Genomic DNA, 19,647 nt, shown 5'->3' with positions numbered 1-19,647 from the left:
CATGCCACCTCAGAGCTGGGCTATTGGTGCAAACTATAATGTGGCCCTAGGGCATACCCACAGTTGTTGGAGGGTTCCAACAACTTGGGATGCCCAAAAAGGCTGGAAAAGTATTGCGTCTCCGCTATAATTGTCATGGTATTATATACGTTCATCCTGTACATTCCTCAAAGTGTCTTTGTTTAACTCCTCACGCTATAGGTTACATTCATCAAATGGGTGGTTTAGGCCCACTTATTACATACAATAGGCATTATTTGTTTTCCAATACTAAGTATAAGTGAAATATACCGTATAGACATTCACAGCACCTGGAATATAGCATATAGACATTCAGAGCACCTGAAATATAGCACGGACTCATCACAACACCTGAAATATAGAATCGACGGGACACCAATGTTTGCTATTACAGTGAAACCTTTCATGTTGCTCCCCATTCTGTGAGTCTGCGTCACCAACAGACAGGTACATTTCAAACGAAAGCACAAGTCAATACAAAAACTGCTACGCAAGGATAAACATAAGCCAACATCATGGGGTGGGGTATGTATTCAGATTGTCATTGTTCCCAACCCATTATGCCATTAAGTATCGTCTAGTTAAATGAAAAGAAACACAAAATATATCTTAACTTTTTATTTATATACAAAAATACAGCTGCGCAGCCTGCACAAGTTTAAGGAGAAAAACGACAGGAGATACAAGGGTTTTGTTTCACTAATGGAACTAGAAAGTGGTGGTGGTACTTGAGTAGGCCTACTGTAGCCTACTTTACTTGAGTATTTGTATTTTTGGATATTTAGGGACTTTTGCTATACAATTCAAAGACAAATTATTGTATTTTTGACATTTCTTTGACATGTCGTGAGCTTGTAGATGTGAGTGGAAACTGACTGATAGCTGGGAACCAGATAGTTACAGGTGTGGTTCCATTTGTACACAGAGTTATGGAGGTTCTGTGGCCTAACATACAGCACCATGGGGGTGCTCGATCAGTCGGCCACTGATTTTCACTTCAAATGACTTGACCGGTCACTAGCAATTTACCCAATCCGGAAAAAACGTTTCATTATGACCGTGCTGGTGGAAAGTAAGTACATTTACTCAAGTACTGTACTTAATTGTGAGGTATCTTTATTTACTTTTCCGACACCGAATAGTCGAAGACTATTGTTTTTGGTGTGATCAAAATGTAATCATGTCTTTTGCCATTATCGTGTAGCTCTGCAACAAAGGTACGGCCATGACAGCAATGGCACAAAAACTGGTAAAAAAAATGAATTAATACATGGTATACAATATTAATCATATTCGGCTATTTGATATTCGTTTTTTGGCCAACTGTTTCCTATATTCGTTATTCGGTTTTTGGCCAACTGTTTCCTATATTCGGTTTTTGGCCAACTGTTTCCTATGTTCGGTATTCGGTTTTTGGCTAACTGTTTCCTATATTCGGTTTTTGGCCAACTGTTTCCTATATTCGGTATTCAGTTTTTGGCCAACTACTGGAGAATAGCCTATCTACAAGCTCAGTCACAACGTGTCGCTTTGTCAATAATCTTGGAAATATTAACATTTTCCCCTTAAGGACAACATCGGTATTGGCCAATCATCGGCACTGCCCTAGTCTTTGAAAGAATCAAGACACTATTAAGAGTGTGGTTAACTGGTTGACTTTTTAGATGTGAATTTATACACAACACAGTACAAATTAATACAAACGAGCACATGAGCGCACACACAATATATACAGGAATACAAACAAGCACATGAGCGCACACACACAATATATACAGGAAGTGAGATAAGTACAAGGACAACATAATATCACTGCCAGGTGGAAACTACGTCCAAAACATTTTCTAAATATAACAGAATATAACCGATCTACAAGCTCACTACTAGACCTATTGTGAGCTTGTAAAGCTGCTATTACTATTTTCTTCTGCAACACTGCATTAATTTACAGAAAAACACATAAAAAGTTGAAAGATATACAATGTTTCTACCCGACAGCAACGATAAGTTTCTCTAGGACAGAATCTTAAATATATACAACAGAATAATAAAAAATAATAATAATAAAATGGAAACACTGACATAAAAGATAATCCTGTTTAAAAAGCAAGGGAATGAAAACACAAGATGTCATTCGCATCTATTTCATCCTAAAAATATAATGTGTGTGTGTGACTATGTGTATATATATATTTTTTACTCTGCAAGTACAAGAAGTTGCATGACTGCCCCAGAAAACAAGAGTGTACAGGATGAATACAATAACTAGCTTAAAATCATGTCACTCTTACCGTGTACTACTTCATTTTCTCAAATTTATTTTTTTATATATATTTTTTGTTTTGTTTTTCTTTTACAACTTCCTAGTGTCAAGTCCCAGGGCTACTGTACACACACACACACACACACACACACACACACACACACACACACACACACAATTCATATGAATAGAAGGATGAGCAATACATCGACATATCAATATAGTGATATGAGACTAGATATCTGTGACTGTGATATGACATATTAGTGTTGACTTTTCCTGGTTTTAATCACTTAAGTCAAACATGTTTCGCAGTGTGATGTGACACATTAGATTACGTGTGATATTTTGGAAAATTCTATATATTTTTGTCCATACCCCCCAACCCTAAAATATGGCTATAGTACCTAAAGGCTAAATGGTGGCAAGAAGAATAGATTTGCGTGTCCATCTGAAACCTTTTACAGATGTTTCAATGGCTATTCCAAAACTCCAGAAATGGGTTGATTCAGCGATCCGTATTCGACTAATGAGAAAAGGCTCATTAGTGCTCTATATTGAACGACTGGCCGGCAGAAACGACATCTCTGGACGAATATGAAATAGCCTTACGCCAGTAGAATACACTATGTCTCCGTTTGCTAGTTCTATAACCATAATTTTGTCACTTGCCAAAAAAGAACAGATCTAAAATGCAGGCAGAGACGTCGACTTAGTGGGTTCAAGATTGCTCAGGCACCCCTGAGAAATTCAAAGCACTAAATAGCACCCTTGAGCGGACACGAGCCCCCCTCCCCCATTGGCAGGGGTGAGCTGATGGTAGGGCTGTCCAGGGCACAGCCCTGGTAGTTAAAAGATGCACGCAAGTCTGCACAGCCATTCAGTTTTCGTACCTCGCTTACAAAACCTGACGATCGAGTGTCACAGCTTGAAACAATAGGAATGACCGACCTTAAATGCATATAAATGGTGACGGTCCATTGTGACAAGTCGACCTGCTCAAGTAGTCTACTGTAGAGTAGGTGTCAGTCAGATGTTCTGTCTGAAGAAGTCAAACGAGTTGCAACGGTGGCTGATGGATTCATGATGAAATAATGAAATTACAGAGATGACGTTTGCAAGGTATAATTGTTGATATGGTGATGAAATGTTGAAACAAGATGCTGAAACAAATCATGAGTGAATCATTTGTTGTGAAATCGTACCACTGTCTGTGGTGTTAGCAAACTGTAAATAACTTTATTTACAGTTTGATAATAACACAGACAGTGACCCACCCCTCGCCGCAGCGAGGGGGGGGTCACTGTTTGTCTGTCTGTTACTGTCTGTTATTAGCAAACTGGGGTCAAGTTCAGGTTTAGCACCCTTGATAGTTATAAGAACCTGATGTATCTGCTTGCAGGGATCTTACTAGGGAACAGGAGAAACATTGTGACAAACATATAATATAGGTTTGTCACATATATGTCACATATTTGTCATATATTGTCTATATTATAGACAATAACCATATTAGAAAAAAGGACTTGCAAGATGACTCATTTCTTACGCCAAGAGGACTTTAGCTGCCTTGTTTGTTTTTTGTCATCGTGGAGTTACTTTGTCTATGAAATGTTATTTTAGACAATGACAGAATATTAAAAAATATATTTTTTGTGAAGATATTTACAATATGATAATAATAACCCTTTCTTTTAAGCCCTTCCCTTAAAAAAAAGCAAAAGAAAGAACATAATGGCCAATCTTGGTTCCATCTGGACCGTTTGGGCGCTACGGGAAACGCTGTGTAAGTATCCAGCACTTTTTCTTTTATAGCTCACAGGTCAATAAATCCATAAATCCGTCTCTTAGAAGTCATATAGAATAAGTCATGGGGCATCACTGGCATAGCGGTTAACGCTAGGCCATATGTAGGCTGTAATGCAGTCAGACAGCAGGTTGCAGGTTCGATTCCCGAGCGATTTCTACGCGTCACTCCCTGTCTCTCTCCCTGTTTCCTGTCTCTCTCTCTACTGTGTACTATCAATGAAGGCAGAAATGCCATCAAAAATATCTTTAGAAGTCCGAGTCGGCGTCCATTAGCTGTGCCTCCATCAGATTGGTCCTGGAGTGGATGGGACCGAACCCGACCCTTTGGCCAACGCGGACCACCCTCCCCCCTGACCCAGAGCCCCCGGCGGTGGGCTCAGCCTCCCCGGGGTAGGGGAACGACGAGCCGGGCTGCCAGGACGGGCCGGGCGCTAAGGGTCGACACCGAGGTCCCAGGCCCAGGTCCTCCGGGCGGTCGCTGAAGGTCAGAGGGTTGGACAGGGCGCCGGGGAGGTCCTGGAGGTGGTGCTTCGGACGGCTCTGGCGAGGAGGCGCGTAGGGGAAGCCCTGCTGATAGGAGGGTGGATGCGCGGGGGGTCGGGGATCCGTGTAGGACCCCGGTAGGTTGTCCTGCTCCAACTGCTGCTGTTGTTCCCAGAGGCTGGCCACCAGGCTAGGGTGGCAGGGGAGTTTTGGCAGACGGGGCACGGAGCTGGGGGGCCCAAACTCGCGGCGCCGGTAGCCCTGGTGGTCCACTCCCTCCTCCATCAAGGTGGGACGCGCATGGTCCTTCTTTCTCTTCTTCTTCTTCTTCTTCCTCTTGATCATCTCCGGCGATATCTCGGCCTCCACCATCCAGAGCTTGTTCCGCTCCTCTGGGGGCGGCACTGTCAGAAGAAGAAGAGAATTACTTCGTTGTTTACTTGACGATTAATTGTCATGCATATAATTGCGATTAACGATTTAATTGTGTGGCTTTTAGGCTTCGTAAACAAAAGTTGCACAGGGCAGATATAACAAAAATCAATACACAAACAAATGGCCAATGCAACGTTTGTAGATCTGCTATTTCCACTATTTCTGAAAATGTTTCAAGATGGATATTTCTCGACATGGAAAAGAATGCAAAAAAATTATCTACAATAATTGCAAGTAGGTGATTATGTAATAATTGTGACAGGCCGGGGGCCATATTTTATTTTTGGCCTCTTTATAGGGCATACTTGATGGCGGACAGAGACATTTCAGATACAAATATGACCAAACACACGGTGGAACATTTTTTGCTCTTGGGAGTTAACGTAAGAGCAAAATGGATGCCAGGGGAATGCAGTGGATGCCAGTGAACGTGGGTTTCTTCTCACCCGGGGTTCCAGTAGGAGTGACAGAGATGTCCTGTGGCAGGATGGCGCCTCGCCTGGCCACCATCTTGGTCACATGCTGCGCCCAGGCTGACGACATGTCGTTGGAAGGCTCGTTTAGGTCAAAATTTATTCCAGCTACAAATGAAAAAACAGAGGCAGGCCACAGGAAAGCCCATTTAGAGACACCGAAGAGTAATTTGTTTTAAAGTGTACAGTTAATACAGTATACACAGTTAATGATACACAACACTACAGTGGAACAGTAATGAGGAAACTTTATAGCATGTAATAGTTGCATTACAATTTCTGACCACAAGGTGGAGCTATTGTTTACCAAGGATCAAATAACTGAAGATCCTTTTTTAGTGGTGCAACCATAGGGTGCAGCCACTCCAATGCCCAGCTTTGTCCGTCCCTGTATCCCTATGTCCATATGTATGTTTAGGGTACCAACAGGGGGTGCTGTTGCACCACTCACTTCAGACAGGTCTGATTATTATTATTTTTCCATTGACAATGAAGGGAACATTTATGTCATCTTGTCCCTAACATAAACATTAAATGCCATTAACAATAAATTGAATGAATTTAATGTTTTTTTTTACACCATTACATCACCTACATCAATCAACATGAGTTAGACTTTAATATATTAGTGCCCCTCACTTCACACGGGTGTGATTTTTTTTGTACAGAAGCGTTTGGTACACAAGACAGCGATGACATGGTTTAAAAAGGGAAGCTTTCCCTGGGACTATATTACATCATTTGAATTGTCCTGACCTAGCCACAGTCAAATTAATTGGTAAGAACCATCTGCATGGGGGTTCACCAGTGGGTGACGGGCAGTGGTGGACTCCCCGTCCACCATAACTATTGTACGATATGTAGCTAAGATGTAAAATGACACAGGTGTTTTACCGATTTTAAAGGGTTAATGCCCTACTTCATATACAAGAGTGCCAAGCAAAAGCAATGAAAATCGGCTATTACAGTTTTCGTTCCATTTCCTGAAAAGTAACAGATTTAGGTTGACAGGAAACGAGGAGAGAGATGGGGGGAAGACACGCAGCAAAGGTCGTCAGGATCGGGACTTCGAACCCGCGACATGCTGTCAGGCTGGATTACCAGCCTAGGTTTCCGGCCCGCTAGGCCAGCCCGGGCCAAAAATAACAAATCTTTGTGAGCTTGTAGATCTGCTATTTTCCAAAGATTTCTTTATACATTTGAAATCTTGAAACGCGACTGCACGACTACATGAGTACTTACTTTATGTACATTTTGATGCCAATACTTTTGTACGTTTACGCAAGTGCATTTTGAATTCAGGACTTTTACTTGTAAAACAGAGTACTTTCATATTGCAGTATTGACACTTTTACTTAAGCAAAACCATTGAGTGCTTGTTCCATCACTGGATCTAGTGCAAGCTCATATCCACTCACCCACGGGTCCGTCGTGCGACACGGTGTGCATGCTGAAGGACAGCTCCTTCTCGGGGTCTTTGTGCAGCTCCTTGCGCTTGGAGAAGGCTTTGGCGATCATCTTGCTTTTCTTAATCCTCTTGGGCTCATCGTCACTGCGGCCAATGACCCTGCGATAAGGAACCACACAAACTCAATCAATCGGGTAATAACACCTTGCCTAGCAACGGCCCTGTCAAAAATAGATTTCAGCGATCCGGTTTTATATCATTAAAAAAAGACCCTAAGACGTCCCCACACATCTTGGGCCCTCTACGGGTGTAATTATAAAGACATGTGGAGACATCTTGAGCACTTAAGCTGTTAATGTGAAGCAACATTTTGGCGTAAATGGATGTTCAGTTCGGGTTTAGATCCGATTCTGTTGTGTTTAAATGTTATTGTGTGGACATTCAAAATGCATGAATGCTGCTCCAAATATAATATAGTGATATTATTTGAACGGAAGATTAGTAATAGACAGTGGCCAATCATAGGGAGAGTTCTAGGGCACATCAACATCAGCCTCTGTGATTGGCTGGGACGCCGGCACCGTCCACACATGTTTTTGTTTTGAAGTTGCTCTGCTGCTGCTAATATAATATATTATGTTTCTGTTGGGAAATAAAAGCTAATCGTCTGATTGAGGAAAGACGTCTCTGCCTCCGATTACCATGGCAACATCAACTATGGGTTCGGTGGTCAGAAAAGAAGAAACGCTATATGGATGGACTGTCCATCCATATAGCATTATCATTAGCACTGGTGCATTGGAGCGGCTGCACCACTCTATGGGCAGTATTATGCGTGTCTTAAGTACCAGGTCTTATTACTTAACTTAAGACCTGGAAGCGTGATCAATGCCATTTGGCTATTCTGAGTGGCCAAACAGCATTGACCATGTCTCCAGGTCTTAAGTTAAGTCATAAGACCTGGTACTTAAAGACACGCATAATACTGCCCATTAACTCTACAGAAACATTTTGCTAGTGCTTGCTGCAACATGTTTAGTATGGTGTCCTACTGACCTGCACCAGGTCCGTTTCCAGATGAGGATGGTGGCTTTGGTCCACACCCAGGTGCTCATGGCGATGCCCGTCCCGAACATGGAGAACAGGTTGATCTTCTCCACCATCAGGCTGGGCCGGTTCTTGATGGTGCATTCTGGGATCGGCTTGTTGGTCTGGGAAGCGATCGTTACATTGGCCTCGCACCTGTTTGTTCAAAGCAAATTCAAAATCAGGGCCTGTCGTTCCAAACAAATTCAAAATCAGGACCCGTTGTTCATGAATTAATTTGAAATCAGGGTGTGTTGTTCAAAATTAATTTGTAATCAGCACCTGTTCAAAATGAATACAAAGATCAGTGTACTGATTAGTGTGAACCATGTGTAACATATATAGCCCTCACTCTCACTCTGAGCTCAGTATGAGGTTTATTATGCAGGTTTTGATGAATAAATAAGTATTTTTACTGGTTGGAGCAGGAAGGAGAGGTTGACATTTTTGAGGTAAAATGAATACCAGTCCAACCAATGTCAACAGACTGGGGCTGAAGAGGGCTCCAGTGCAGACAGTGTTTGGGAGTCTTTGTGTGTGTAACATGTGGAACTACACAGCAGGGTTACAATAGAGCAGGGGTCTTTGTTTTTTCCAGGCCAAGGACCCCTTAGCAGAGAGAGAGAGATGAAGCTACACTACATATTGTATAAAATTGTGTTGTAGATACAACTTTTCCATAGATTTCAAAAGTAGCTTCATAGACTTGTTTGACAGCACTACTGTCACCAGTGTTAGTAAACTTGACCTTTGGCTCGCTACGTACTTTAGTATATATTTTCCCCTCTACACCAAACCTCTTAATCCAAAATTGCAGAAGATATTAGTATAATATAGTGTATCTATAATATTTAACATGGTGTCAGGACTCACAATACATATTCTCTGAAACTTCTCTCCCATTCGGCCTGGTTGAAGAAGTCGTAGAAATGACAGCCGAATGTGATGAAGACAAAACCGAAGGCCAGGAATCCAAATATACCTGACAAGAAGAAACAAAGGTAACTGAATGTTAAAACACTGCCTTCTTCATGGCAAATGAAACTAATATCTACAAAAACACATGATTAGAAGACATGGGCGGTGTGTTTTCAAATGATTGATTAATAAATCATACCAAGTCTCAACATGGTCTCGTTGATCTTGCTGGCTGCCTTCTCACTCAGAAGGCCAGGATGGTTGCTCTTGATGGAGAACAAAGTCATCACTCCTGAAAACACAAATACAGATTATAACCAGTGTTATGGTTCCAAGTGACTTCCACTCGTTCCACTTGTAGGCATAGGAGTCAGCTAGGCTAATATCTCTACATTTCATCACCATCAATATCATTTTAACCTTTATTTAAACTTATTAGTAGTATAGTAAAAGTAGTAAAAATGCACATTAATGTTGAGTCGCTCAATATGCACAAACCAATCCCAAAACCTTAGGAAATCTGAAGAGGGAAGGAATTCACCCACTGCTAACCAACCTCCTTTACTGTAACAATCTGAAACTGTTTACATGTCTATGTAGTATGTACCAGTGCAACACTCTTTATGGGTCTACAATACCTAAATGTGTCATTTGTCTCATATGTATTTGTCCATAGAGGCATGCCCTGTAGGCCAGCTGTAAGCAGTGCTTAATTTGACATCGCAGCTATGATTGCGCCAAGGGCAGCCTGCGCGGATTTGTCTGTGTAAGTTGGGAGCTTGTACTGAAAAGAATTTCACCCGCTCACTCTTTTACACCTGTAAACCTGTGAGGTGACAAAAGTTTAAGTAAGGATTGTGTCAGTTACTCACCTCGGATGAGGAAGTAGCCACCGACAAGCAGCACCACCCCGATGGGAGCCAGAACAAACCCGGCCCGGTAGTGATAGTTCTTGTAACCGACGAAACAAATCCCACTCACTGAGTCTCCATCCACCTACACAGGCGAACACACGTGTGTTAAAGCAGAATAAAATCTCACGACTAGACTGAAGAATCTTTTATGGCCAAGTCCTAATAATGTGCACTTTGTGAAACAGCGTGAATATATGCAACCATATACATTTATGCAACCACACTAGTGATACAATTATCACAATATATACATTTATGATGTTTTAGAAGTAATGTTCCTGCTGTTCTCTATACTGTACTGCCAACCAGTTGAATAAATCACAGATTGAGGCTTTAACCTTTGCTTTTATGAAATATCCGAGAATATTAAGGTTTTATGGAAGATGCTTCTGAACATATTGCTACTTTAGTGCACTTCAAATTCAATAATCTTAATAATAATAACCGAAATAGTCAGTATACAAGCTCTCAATGCGATTTGCGCCATGTTGCAAGCTTGTAGGTCTGCTATTTTCACTACATTTTTAAATGTAGGGAAATTCTTTGATTATTTTTTAGTTCATGAAATTCTTTTTGAAAAATGTTTCAATTTGTTTTCAACTCATAAAAATGTGTGAATTGTGGAAATCTTTAGAAAGTCTTTAAAAATAATTCATATAATAATAAACATTTAGGAAACCCAACTCACGGCCCACAAACATTGATCCGCGCGACCCACAATTGGGTCTCGATGACCCACTGTTTTTAGGAATCAGTGCTGGGAAACGTACCTCTGCGAGGGCCAGGATGGACACGGTGAGGACAAAGGGGATGGACCAGGTGACCATGTGAAAGTAGGAGGTCCGTCCAGACAGGGGCTGGTGGGTGGTGCCTAGGGCCTTGAAGGACGTGTGCCAGGCGTAGGTCAGCATGACGAACCAGATCACCCCCGACATCAAGGAGTAGTAGACGATGATGAAGATGGTGACACAGGACAGCGTCTCCGAGGACCTGCCAGAGGACAAGAGAAACCAATGAGACAAAAGAATATCAATAATAAAAATCACATTCATGTTAAGTGAGGGGCACCTTTTATTGAACCAAATGACGTCACACAAAGGTGTCATGTCACGGGCGGAACACACAAAGCCAGACGTTGGAAGGGCTAGCGCCCCTCAAAAATAACAGAACTTTTCCAAACAGGAGTTACAAAGTGCTGCACAACAATATGTTTTATATATAATATACAACATACACGTTTAAAAGCCTACGGATAAGGATAGCAGAGATAATGGAATAACACAAGTTCTATCAAATTATGAAATGCTTCTAGCAGACTAAGAAGAGTCTAAAATAAATGTAATTGTCCATATGAAATACAATTTCACGTACACAAGTAGACACATGTGCCTACAGTACATCAACACATAGATAAATACATGCATACATAAGCATAGTTATGGCAAATGATTTAGGGGAAGGCTTTCCTTTTCCTTGCTTGCCACGGGTAGGGCTTTAGCCTAGGGCCCTAGGCATAGCCTAGGTGCTTGGATGGCACAACCCTTAGTAACTACTAGGCGTGTTTTTGGAAGACATTCATATACTTTAAGTGTCTATGAAAAGAATACCCTCCCACCCCCTCTTCCTCTTAACTCTGCACACCCCGAAATAAGGAACCCCTCCAAGGCCCAGGCCCAAATGACAGACAGATCAGACAGACAGTACCAGCTGAAAGTAGTATTGAAGACCTTATGGAAACACCACTTTGCATGGCCCAATCAACAATTGAATGATGCAAAACAATGGATCCAAACAACTATCTAAAATCACGATTACACTCGTCCTTGTCCACGCTACCACGAGGGTCTGCGTATGTCCGCGTATGTAGTTTATACTAGCATTTGGTGTTTGCAGAAGCACATGCGCTCCACATACGAGACAAACTTGTCGGATAGGCTTCTTCTGCCTGCAGACACTCTAATCTAAGCACATTGGGTTGTCTTTATAGGCTTTTAATCAGTCGTAATGATGCGGGTTGCCACGGATCTCCTCACACAAGAAACCTCTCCTCAAACCAGAGCAACCATGTTTCTGCTCAAGCTGTCAGCATACTTGCACATGCATGACGTTTGCACGATCATAGAATCTGAGAGGCAAGCGGGAGTGGACATGAGCTAGTAATTGAGACAAACGTTTAACATTGATACGTTATTTTAAACTTTTGTCTCAATTACTATTATCCATCCATCTTCAACCGTTTGTCCGTACTCGGGTCGTGGGGGCAACAGCTCTAGCAGAGAGCTCTAGACTCCCCTCTCCAGAGCAATATTAGTAACTTCATCCTGGGGGATCTATTTTTTCAAAAAAGTGTACAGTATTTGTTAAAATGACGTTTTTATGTGGACACGCCCACCAGTTCATTAAGTATGCCTGGTTTGCCTGGTGGGTGGTGGTGATGGGTGGTGATCCACCTGAACTGAAGCCACACCCACAGCTGTTGTTGTGGAGGGGTTAGGAGAGGAGATGATATTGTGATGTCACTATACCGTATTGTCCCGAATATAAGACGACTCCGATTATAAGACGACCACCATTTTTCACGACTCATTTGTGGAAAAATAACATTGTATGTCAAATAGTCTAGTCCTCGATTATAATACGACCCCATTTTTTAAGGATATTTCCATTGGAAAAAAACATATACTGTATATTCAGGACAATAGGGTATTTCACTGTTTTTTTCATTGGCACGTTTGACTGTCAATGTTTCAGCCTCCAGGAAGGAACCCTAAATACAAAGGGAAGACATCATTGCATATAACCACACCAAGGGGTCTAATCAAGTATTGTCACCCCATAAACACATGCAAAAATACAAAAATCACTGCACTCCATCTTTAACTTTTTGTGTTTTTTCATAAATGAATGCTCATACTATGAATGCTCATACTATGGCGTCACACAAAAGTATCAAGTGAAGTGACGCGCTTTGAGTGAGTTTGTGTGGTGCTGTAGTATGATTAAGTATGGGGCGTTAATTTACAAAAGAAAAGATAAGAGGTTTCTGCCCGACAGTCAGCAACGATATGGCCTGAACATCATCACGCGTGTTGTTTTGCTGGCTCACTTACGAGGGCTCTCCCAGGCGCATGGTGTTGTCACTCTTGCAGACGATCTCCTTGCGTGCTCCATCCAGAAACTGGGCCAACCAGCCGATACTTCCCACAAAGAAACAGGCGTTGATGTAGAACAGAATGACGGCCGGATAGCGGTTGGAGTTCTTCCAGTCTGCAAGAAACGTGGCCTTCGAACACAAGAGACGGAGAAGATGAAGACGGAGAGAGAGAAAAAAAAGATACAGTACTGAACAGGTCAACACAACACACACACACATGCGAGTGCACGCACACACGCACGCACACACACACACACACACACACACACACACACACACACACACACACACACACACACACACACACACACACAGACAGAAACGCATTATGTAAGTTAGTAAGTAAGTTAAAGCAGCACTATGTCACTTTTTTTTATTAATAAAATGTAATGTTGTGGTTGTTGTATTTTGCTCTTGAGACATTTAGATCGTGTCTAAGGTCATGTCTCATGACACAGGATTTGACACGAATTTTGACCTGATGGTCAAGAATCAATTCATCCCCCGAGCAAGCAGGCAGGCTCTATTAGTAAAAAAATTTCAGCACCTGAGCAGGAATCCAGGTTCAAATTCATGGGCAGAAGTGGAAAGTTACATAGTGCTACTTTAATTGTCATTATTTGTGTGTCGATTCATCGTCATGTAAACGGTGACATAGCCCTAATACTGAGACTCACCAGAGTGAAGAAGGTGCAGAGGAGGGTGATGGTACCAAAGTATGCGATGTAGGCGTGCATGTCGGAGTGCTCCTCCACAGTGAACAGAGGGTTGTCACACTGGATGCCGCAGCCCTCCACGTCCTTGTACCAGCTGGACTGGATGTCCGTCTTCACCAGGGGGGCCTCGCACTGACCCGACACGTTGAACTTCAACTTCTGGACCTCGTTCTGTCACGGAGAGATACCCAGGAGGACAGGAGAAGAGATGAGATGAGGAGGATGAGTTGACCAGGTTAAAATGAGATGAGATGAGATTCAATTTATTGTCAATGTACAGTACAAGTACAGTACAGTGAAAGGTATTTTCGCATCTCACCAGAGTGCAAACATATCAGTAAAAAGATCACTGCTAGTTCACACGAACTGCGGAGACGCAGGGCTTAGCTGTGTACACGCGCTGCAAAATGTGAAAGGTCTTTCCTTTTTTTGATTGAACCAACACTGTGACCAAATGTGACCAATCGTCCAATGACTGGAACTGCATGGTGCCGTTCTCAATCCTAAAACGTGAAAGAAACAATAAGAAACAGTTGAGACGATGGAGGCGAGCGGACTTGAGCCACGAGAGGCTTTGTCGGGTGGACACCTCATTATATCCAAAACAATTACATTTCAGGATTCAAAAATAGCAAAAGTAGCATATCTACAAGCTTGAAATGCACTTTTGATGCTTCTATGTGTGCATATGAAAGAAATGGAATGGAAATAAGCCGCTGGCTTTTTTTTACGGCTATCCTTTTGATAACGGTGTGACAATGTAATGTATGCGTTTTATTATCAATAAAGAGGTCAAAGTCAAAGTGCATGTCGTTACCGAGCAGCCCATGGGGAACTTGTCCTTTTCCTCGCAATTGAGGAAGTTGGGCCAGCCTCTCTCCTTGTCAACGATACTGCAGGGCCCCCTGGTGGCCATGCACAGGCTCTGGCTGGGCAGCTCCACGCGCCCACCATCACACTTGGGCATGTAGACGGCACACAGCAGAGGCTGGATGACCGACCAGCAGCGAGGGGCGTTCCGCAAGCCTGGATGGAACAGACAAATCAATGTACAGTCAGTACCATTTTTAAACTGTCTTTATTCATTCATTGAGCGTTGAAAGATTGTACATAATATTCATCCACACACTGTTGAAAGTCTGTAATTGTTGACTATTTTTGTTTGTCTTTGAATATTTCGGAAACATTGTGATATTTGATTTTGTCCATGTCGCTTGCCCGCACGCACGCACGCACACACGCACACATGCACGCACGCACACACATTACACCATTGGTTCTCTAAGTGGGGTCCGGGCTCCGGGGGTCCCCAGAAAATGTAGTTAATATAGCATCACGATAATCTTAACACAAAATGTACCTGGGCCTTAACAGGATTAGCTCATGGTGTCATTCAAAACGGCAATACAGTTGCGTAAAAACCCACCCCCTTATTAGGGCGCCCGCAGGGCAGGGCATTCTCACATTCTAATACAGCTAGAGAACCCCTTTATGGCAGCCAGCTTGATAGTGTGCCTCGTTAATCATTAGACTCCCATTCCACACCTCCTGGGTTCGAATCCCACTGCTGCCACTCTTTTTCCAACAACCGCGGCCTACTTTTTTTGGCCAATAAAGTAGGCCTATAGTTTTAGACCACGACGGAGGGGCACCGTCTCAAGCAAACTCGAGCCACAAGAGACACCACCGAGCGAGCTAAATCGCACGAGTTGCCATGTCGAATGAGTTGCCTGTTCGAGTTGCAACCTGATATGGACAGAATAGTGAATCCTCGTACCCAGAGTCCCGCAAGTAGAGAAAGTCACGAGGGGGCCATCATCATTTACTGGTACTGTGACACCGGCACCATCCATGCTCGCGAATGTGACACACGTCTAGATGTGAAGCAGTTCCGCGTGCGACCGTGGCCAATCAAAGGCAGGTGGTGGCAGGTCTTTTCACAACCATATTGCTGTTTTGAATGACACTACCTCATGGATAAGCAATCCTATTGTGGGAGGGTCTCAGACCACCCGAGGCATGATTCTTTTAACCGTAACCAGCGGTGCGACCGGAATCAGACGTAAATAAGGCTTGTTTTGATTATAATCGGAATCTAGGATTAGAATCTGCAGGGCTCCAGACTTACTTTTTCACAGGTAGCACTGGTGCCACCTACCTTTTCAGTTGGTAGCGCCACCACAACTTAGGTAGCACCATCTTTTTCTTTGTGTAGTGTGGTACTAATACATGACCCAGTGATAAGGTCATGTATAAGGTAATGTATAACGTAAGGTCTCAACGAGACGAAAACTGAATACAGAAATATATGCAAATCCAACAATAACCACATTATAAAAACACTTAACAACACTCCTCTGAAACAGGTTGATGACTACAAATATTTGGGTTCATATGTATCTTCTTCCCAAAAGGACTTTCAAGGGTATGGCCTGGTCAGCCTGCAATGACATGCATAAGATCTGGTCATCCCAGCTTAGTAAGATGTTAAAAGAAAATATTAGAAAAAAATATTTAGGACGACCGTTGAGCCGATTCTACTCTATGGCTCCGAGACATGGACACTTTCAAAGAAACTAGAGAAACGGTTGGATGGCACTTACACCCGCCTTCTAATGAGAGCGCAAAATCTGTCTTGGAAGAGCCACCCATCGACTAATCTAATATACGGCAACCTTCCCTGTGTTTCTTCACTAGTCCGATCCAGAAGAACACAGTTTGCCGGCCACTGCTACAGAGCTGACAATGAGGTTATATCTTCCCTTCTTCTCTGGAGTCCTGCCTCAAAGCAGACCAGAGGTAGAAAACTGTCGTTCCCTGCTGTCATCGCTAGGGACACAGGCATCAGTAAGCAGGAACTGGGGATGGCAATGAAGGACCGGGAAGTCTGGCGTAATATTGTGAAATCCACAATCTCGACCGCGGTCGAAAAATGATGATGATGATGATGATAATGTATTAATATATTGGTGATAAGTTATCACCAAGGCTAGCAAAGGATTTCTTGGCTGAAGCATAAACGCCTTAAATTACGCACATAACATGGAATATTTCTCTCTCTCTCACACACACACACACACACACACACACACACACACACACACACACACACACACACACACACACACACACACACACACACACACACACACAGTGGCATTAAATAAACATTTAATTCTATAGGAAATGAATTAACCTATAGTGCATTTTTCTATGTCGTTATTATCATTTGGCTATATGAAACAGAAATGAGACACCCCCCTTACCTTCTGCATGGGCATGTTCAACCTCAACATGGCCAATAAGGATATTTAACACTGAGGTGCCCACAATGTTTACGTGCCCACTCTTCTTGCACCCTTTTGCAATGTGAAATGCCACTTGCCCACTTACAGTATATCCACCACCCACAACCTATAGCCTATTATAGACTGACGCATATTCATACATCCACTGGCAATGGATATTAATCCACATATTTACTGTACATTTTTAATCGATTGATAGTAGTAGTACATTATTTATGTTCAATTCTTCAGAAATCCTAGAATCTAGATCGTCTAGGAGCAGGCCAGTAACTCAGTATTTTATTTTATATGTGTTTTTACTTAAGATTGATAGACAGTCAAATCATGTATTTAATTGAGTAAATACATGAATCATAGTCTCGATCCAAGGCTAGTTTGGTTCTTCTTTTTACCTGCATGAGCCTCTCTTACATTCACCGCTGTTGATTATGACACCTGGATCAATAGAGGTTGATCTCAGCTGGAGATCAGACAGGCCATTCATAGGTGATTACATGTGAAAGACTCACACTAACTGGATGGATATTGGATATACCTCCTCTTTCTATTTACATCCTGTCCTCCTGTGACTGACCAACCTTTTCTTGTCACTAGAGGTTGTTCTTCCTGTTACCTTTAACAATTTCCCAAACTCTTTGGAATAATTTGCAGGTCATCATCATGCCAATTAACTTCATTATCACATTGCTAACACTTAACAGTTTGTGACGTAGGCTATCTGAGGGAGAAGGGGACCAAGGGTCTACGAAGTGTACATTTAAGCTGGCTAAAGCAATTAAAGCATGATGATTTATTAGCCTTGGATCAAGACTAGATTCAAAATTACTATTAGTCTTGGATCAAGACTAGATTCAAAATTTGTCAAAAGACAGATGTATATATTTTATAGAGTCATAGGCCAGTACAGGCCAGTACCTACAGTTTTAGAAGCTGTAATTAAATTAATAAATCCAGTGGTGGATATAGTAAGTAAGTACATTTACTCAAGTACTGCACTTAAGTACAATGTTGAGGTATTTGTATCTTACAAATAGCTCAACATTATTTCCAATAATTTTACTTTTACTCCACTACATCTCAAAGTCAAATACTTTTCACTTCACAACAATTATTTGAAAGCTTTAGTTACTTCAGCCCTATTTATTTGAAAATAGCCCATCTACAGAGCTTGTATATCTGCTATATATTTTCTAAAATATGTTATGCTACCTTAATTGTGAAATGGGACATTCTGCACAATGAGAACTTTATTACATTTACTTTACATTTTGATGACAATGCGTTTGTACTTTTACTCAAGTACATTTTGAATACCAAACTTGTAGGCTATACTTATAACATAGTCATAATAATGATAGTTGTGTAAGTACAAAATGTACTTACATATAGGACAAATAAATAGGACACTAGACGTAGGCCTATTCTATACTTCTTCCATCTCTGCAGTTTTTTGAATAATTAAATTAAATCAAAGCTCTTACCAGACCACATGGTCAACTTCTCAAAAGCCTCATCCTGGGTGGTAGAATCCTCAGCCAGGAGCAGAGATGTGTGAGTGTAGGGCAGAGGAGAGCCCAGGCATGTGTTGTACTTTAGAACCTCACAGGTCGTCGATTTCTTGCAGAGGTCTTCAAATATGATCGTCCCGTTTGAGGATAGAACCGCCTGAGAAGATGAGCCCGAAAAACAGCACAAGATCCAAACCCAGACCCAATAATAATAAAGCAGTGGGCAGAAAACGGGGCCCCTATGTTGGGAAGACATCTTGGGTTAAAGATTCAACTTGAGCTAACTTTAGGAATCCCCCTAAACATACACACACACATATAAATAGGTCTATTGTATATTAATGTTTCTTAAAACACGTATTACGCATAGAACATCCATCTTCATCCGTTAATTGTATCCGATTCCGAGCCGTTTCCAATTTCCAAAACGCGACATTGTTGCAACAAAGTATCCAAAAGTTTTCTTCACGCTACGGTCCGAAACGTTTTGATTTTGCGTTTCTGAAACAAGAATCCCCCGCCGTAGAAGATCCCAAAAAATGATCCCTTCATGATCCACATTGAACTCGCTGCAAAAACACGACTTCAAGCGGGGACAAAACAATGTTTGTGAAAGATTATCGTACTAAATAGTAGCCTAAGTCCCTTTTACAATGTTTTTAAGCTGGATGGGAAAATAAAGAGCCGAGGTTCTACTCTAGTCTACTCCCTCCCCCCACTTCTCTCTCCCCCCTCCCAAAAACTTTGCAGTGAAAAAGTGTCAGTCTGTAATCGGATCTGCTCCATCCCCTCTTCTCCTCCTCCGGCCCGACGGAGACTCGCTTTCAGTGTTGCCAGATCCGCTTATTATAAGCTATTGCGTGTGTTTAAATGTCTTGAGAGGAGGACCACAATGGAAAGCACATGGGGCTTTTTGTTATCATTTTAACAATCACTGTAAACATCGTAGGCTACCTCTGTACTATCTGCAAACTGTTAATAAAGTAGGCTATTCAATCAATCAATCAATCAATCAAAAAAAGTGAGTTTGGGGCTTGTTTTAGTTGCTTGTATTAGTAGTTGCGTTATGTTTTTCTTTATTTCTTTGGATGGAGGGCTTGCTTCCTCATGTTTTAATTATTGTTTAATAATAAGAACCCCCAAATGAGTAT

At 42.0% G+C, this 19,647-nt stretch overlaps 1 protein-coding gene across 1 annotated transcript; it reads right to left on the bottom strand.

The window, feature by feature from the left end:
* Nucleotides 1–1,421: 1,421 nt before the first annotated feature.
* smo (smoothened, frizzled class receptor) lies at nt 1,422–19,186 on the bottom strand. Its single transcript, XM_079494834.1, has 12 exons — nt 18,470–19,186; nt 14,498–14,706; nt 13,642–13,851; nt 12,921–13,093; nt 10,581–10,800; nt 9,769–9,892; nt 9,096–9,188; nt 8,852–8,960; nt 7,949–8,134; nt 6,903–7,051; nt 5,458–5,592; nt 1,422–4,980 (listed from the first exon to the last, which is right to left on the bottom strand). Exons 1-12 carry the CDS (start codon nt 18,750–18,752, stop codon nt 4,340–4,342), a joined length of 2,532 nt encoding a protein of 843 aa, XP_079350960.1. The 5' UTR covers nt 18,753–19,186; the 3' UTR covers nt 1,422–4,339.
* Nucleotides 19,187–19,647: the final 461 nt, after the last annotated feature.

The sequence above is a fragment of the Electrona antarctica genome (assembly GCF_951216825.1).
Source record: "Electrona antarctica genome assembly, chromosome: 23".
NCBI classification, from domain to species: Eukaryota; Metazoa; Chordata; class Actinopteri; order Myctophiformes; family Myctophidae; genus Electrona; species Electrona antarctica.
Note: the sequence above shows the minus strand (reverse complement) of the source record. Positions and strands in the feature narration are given on the sequence as shown.

Bases quoted from the DNA above. Each gene is read 5' to 3' on its own strand.
- smo (XM_079494834.1), bottom strand. From the start codon at position 18,752: ATGTCTTCCCAACATAGGGGCCCCGTTTTCTGCCCACTGCTTTATTAT. The intron at 5,593-6,902 runs GTGAGTGGATAT...TTTCATTTGTAG, and splicing joins GTCGCACGACGGACCCGTGG to CTGGAATAAATTTTGACCTA. The intron at 4,981-5,457 runs GTGAGAAGAAAC...TTCTTCTGACAG, and splicing joins CACTCCTACTGGAACCCCGG to TGCCGCCCCCAGAGGAGCGG.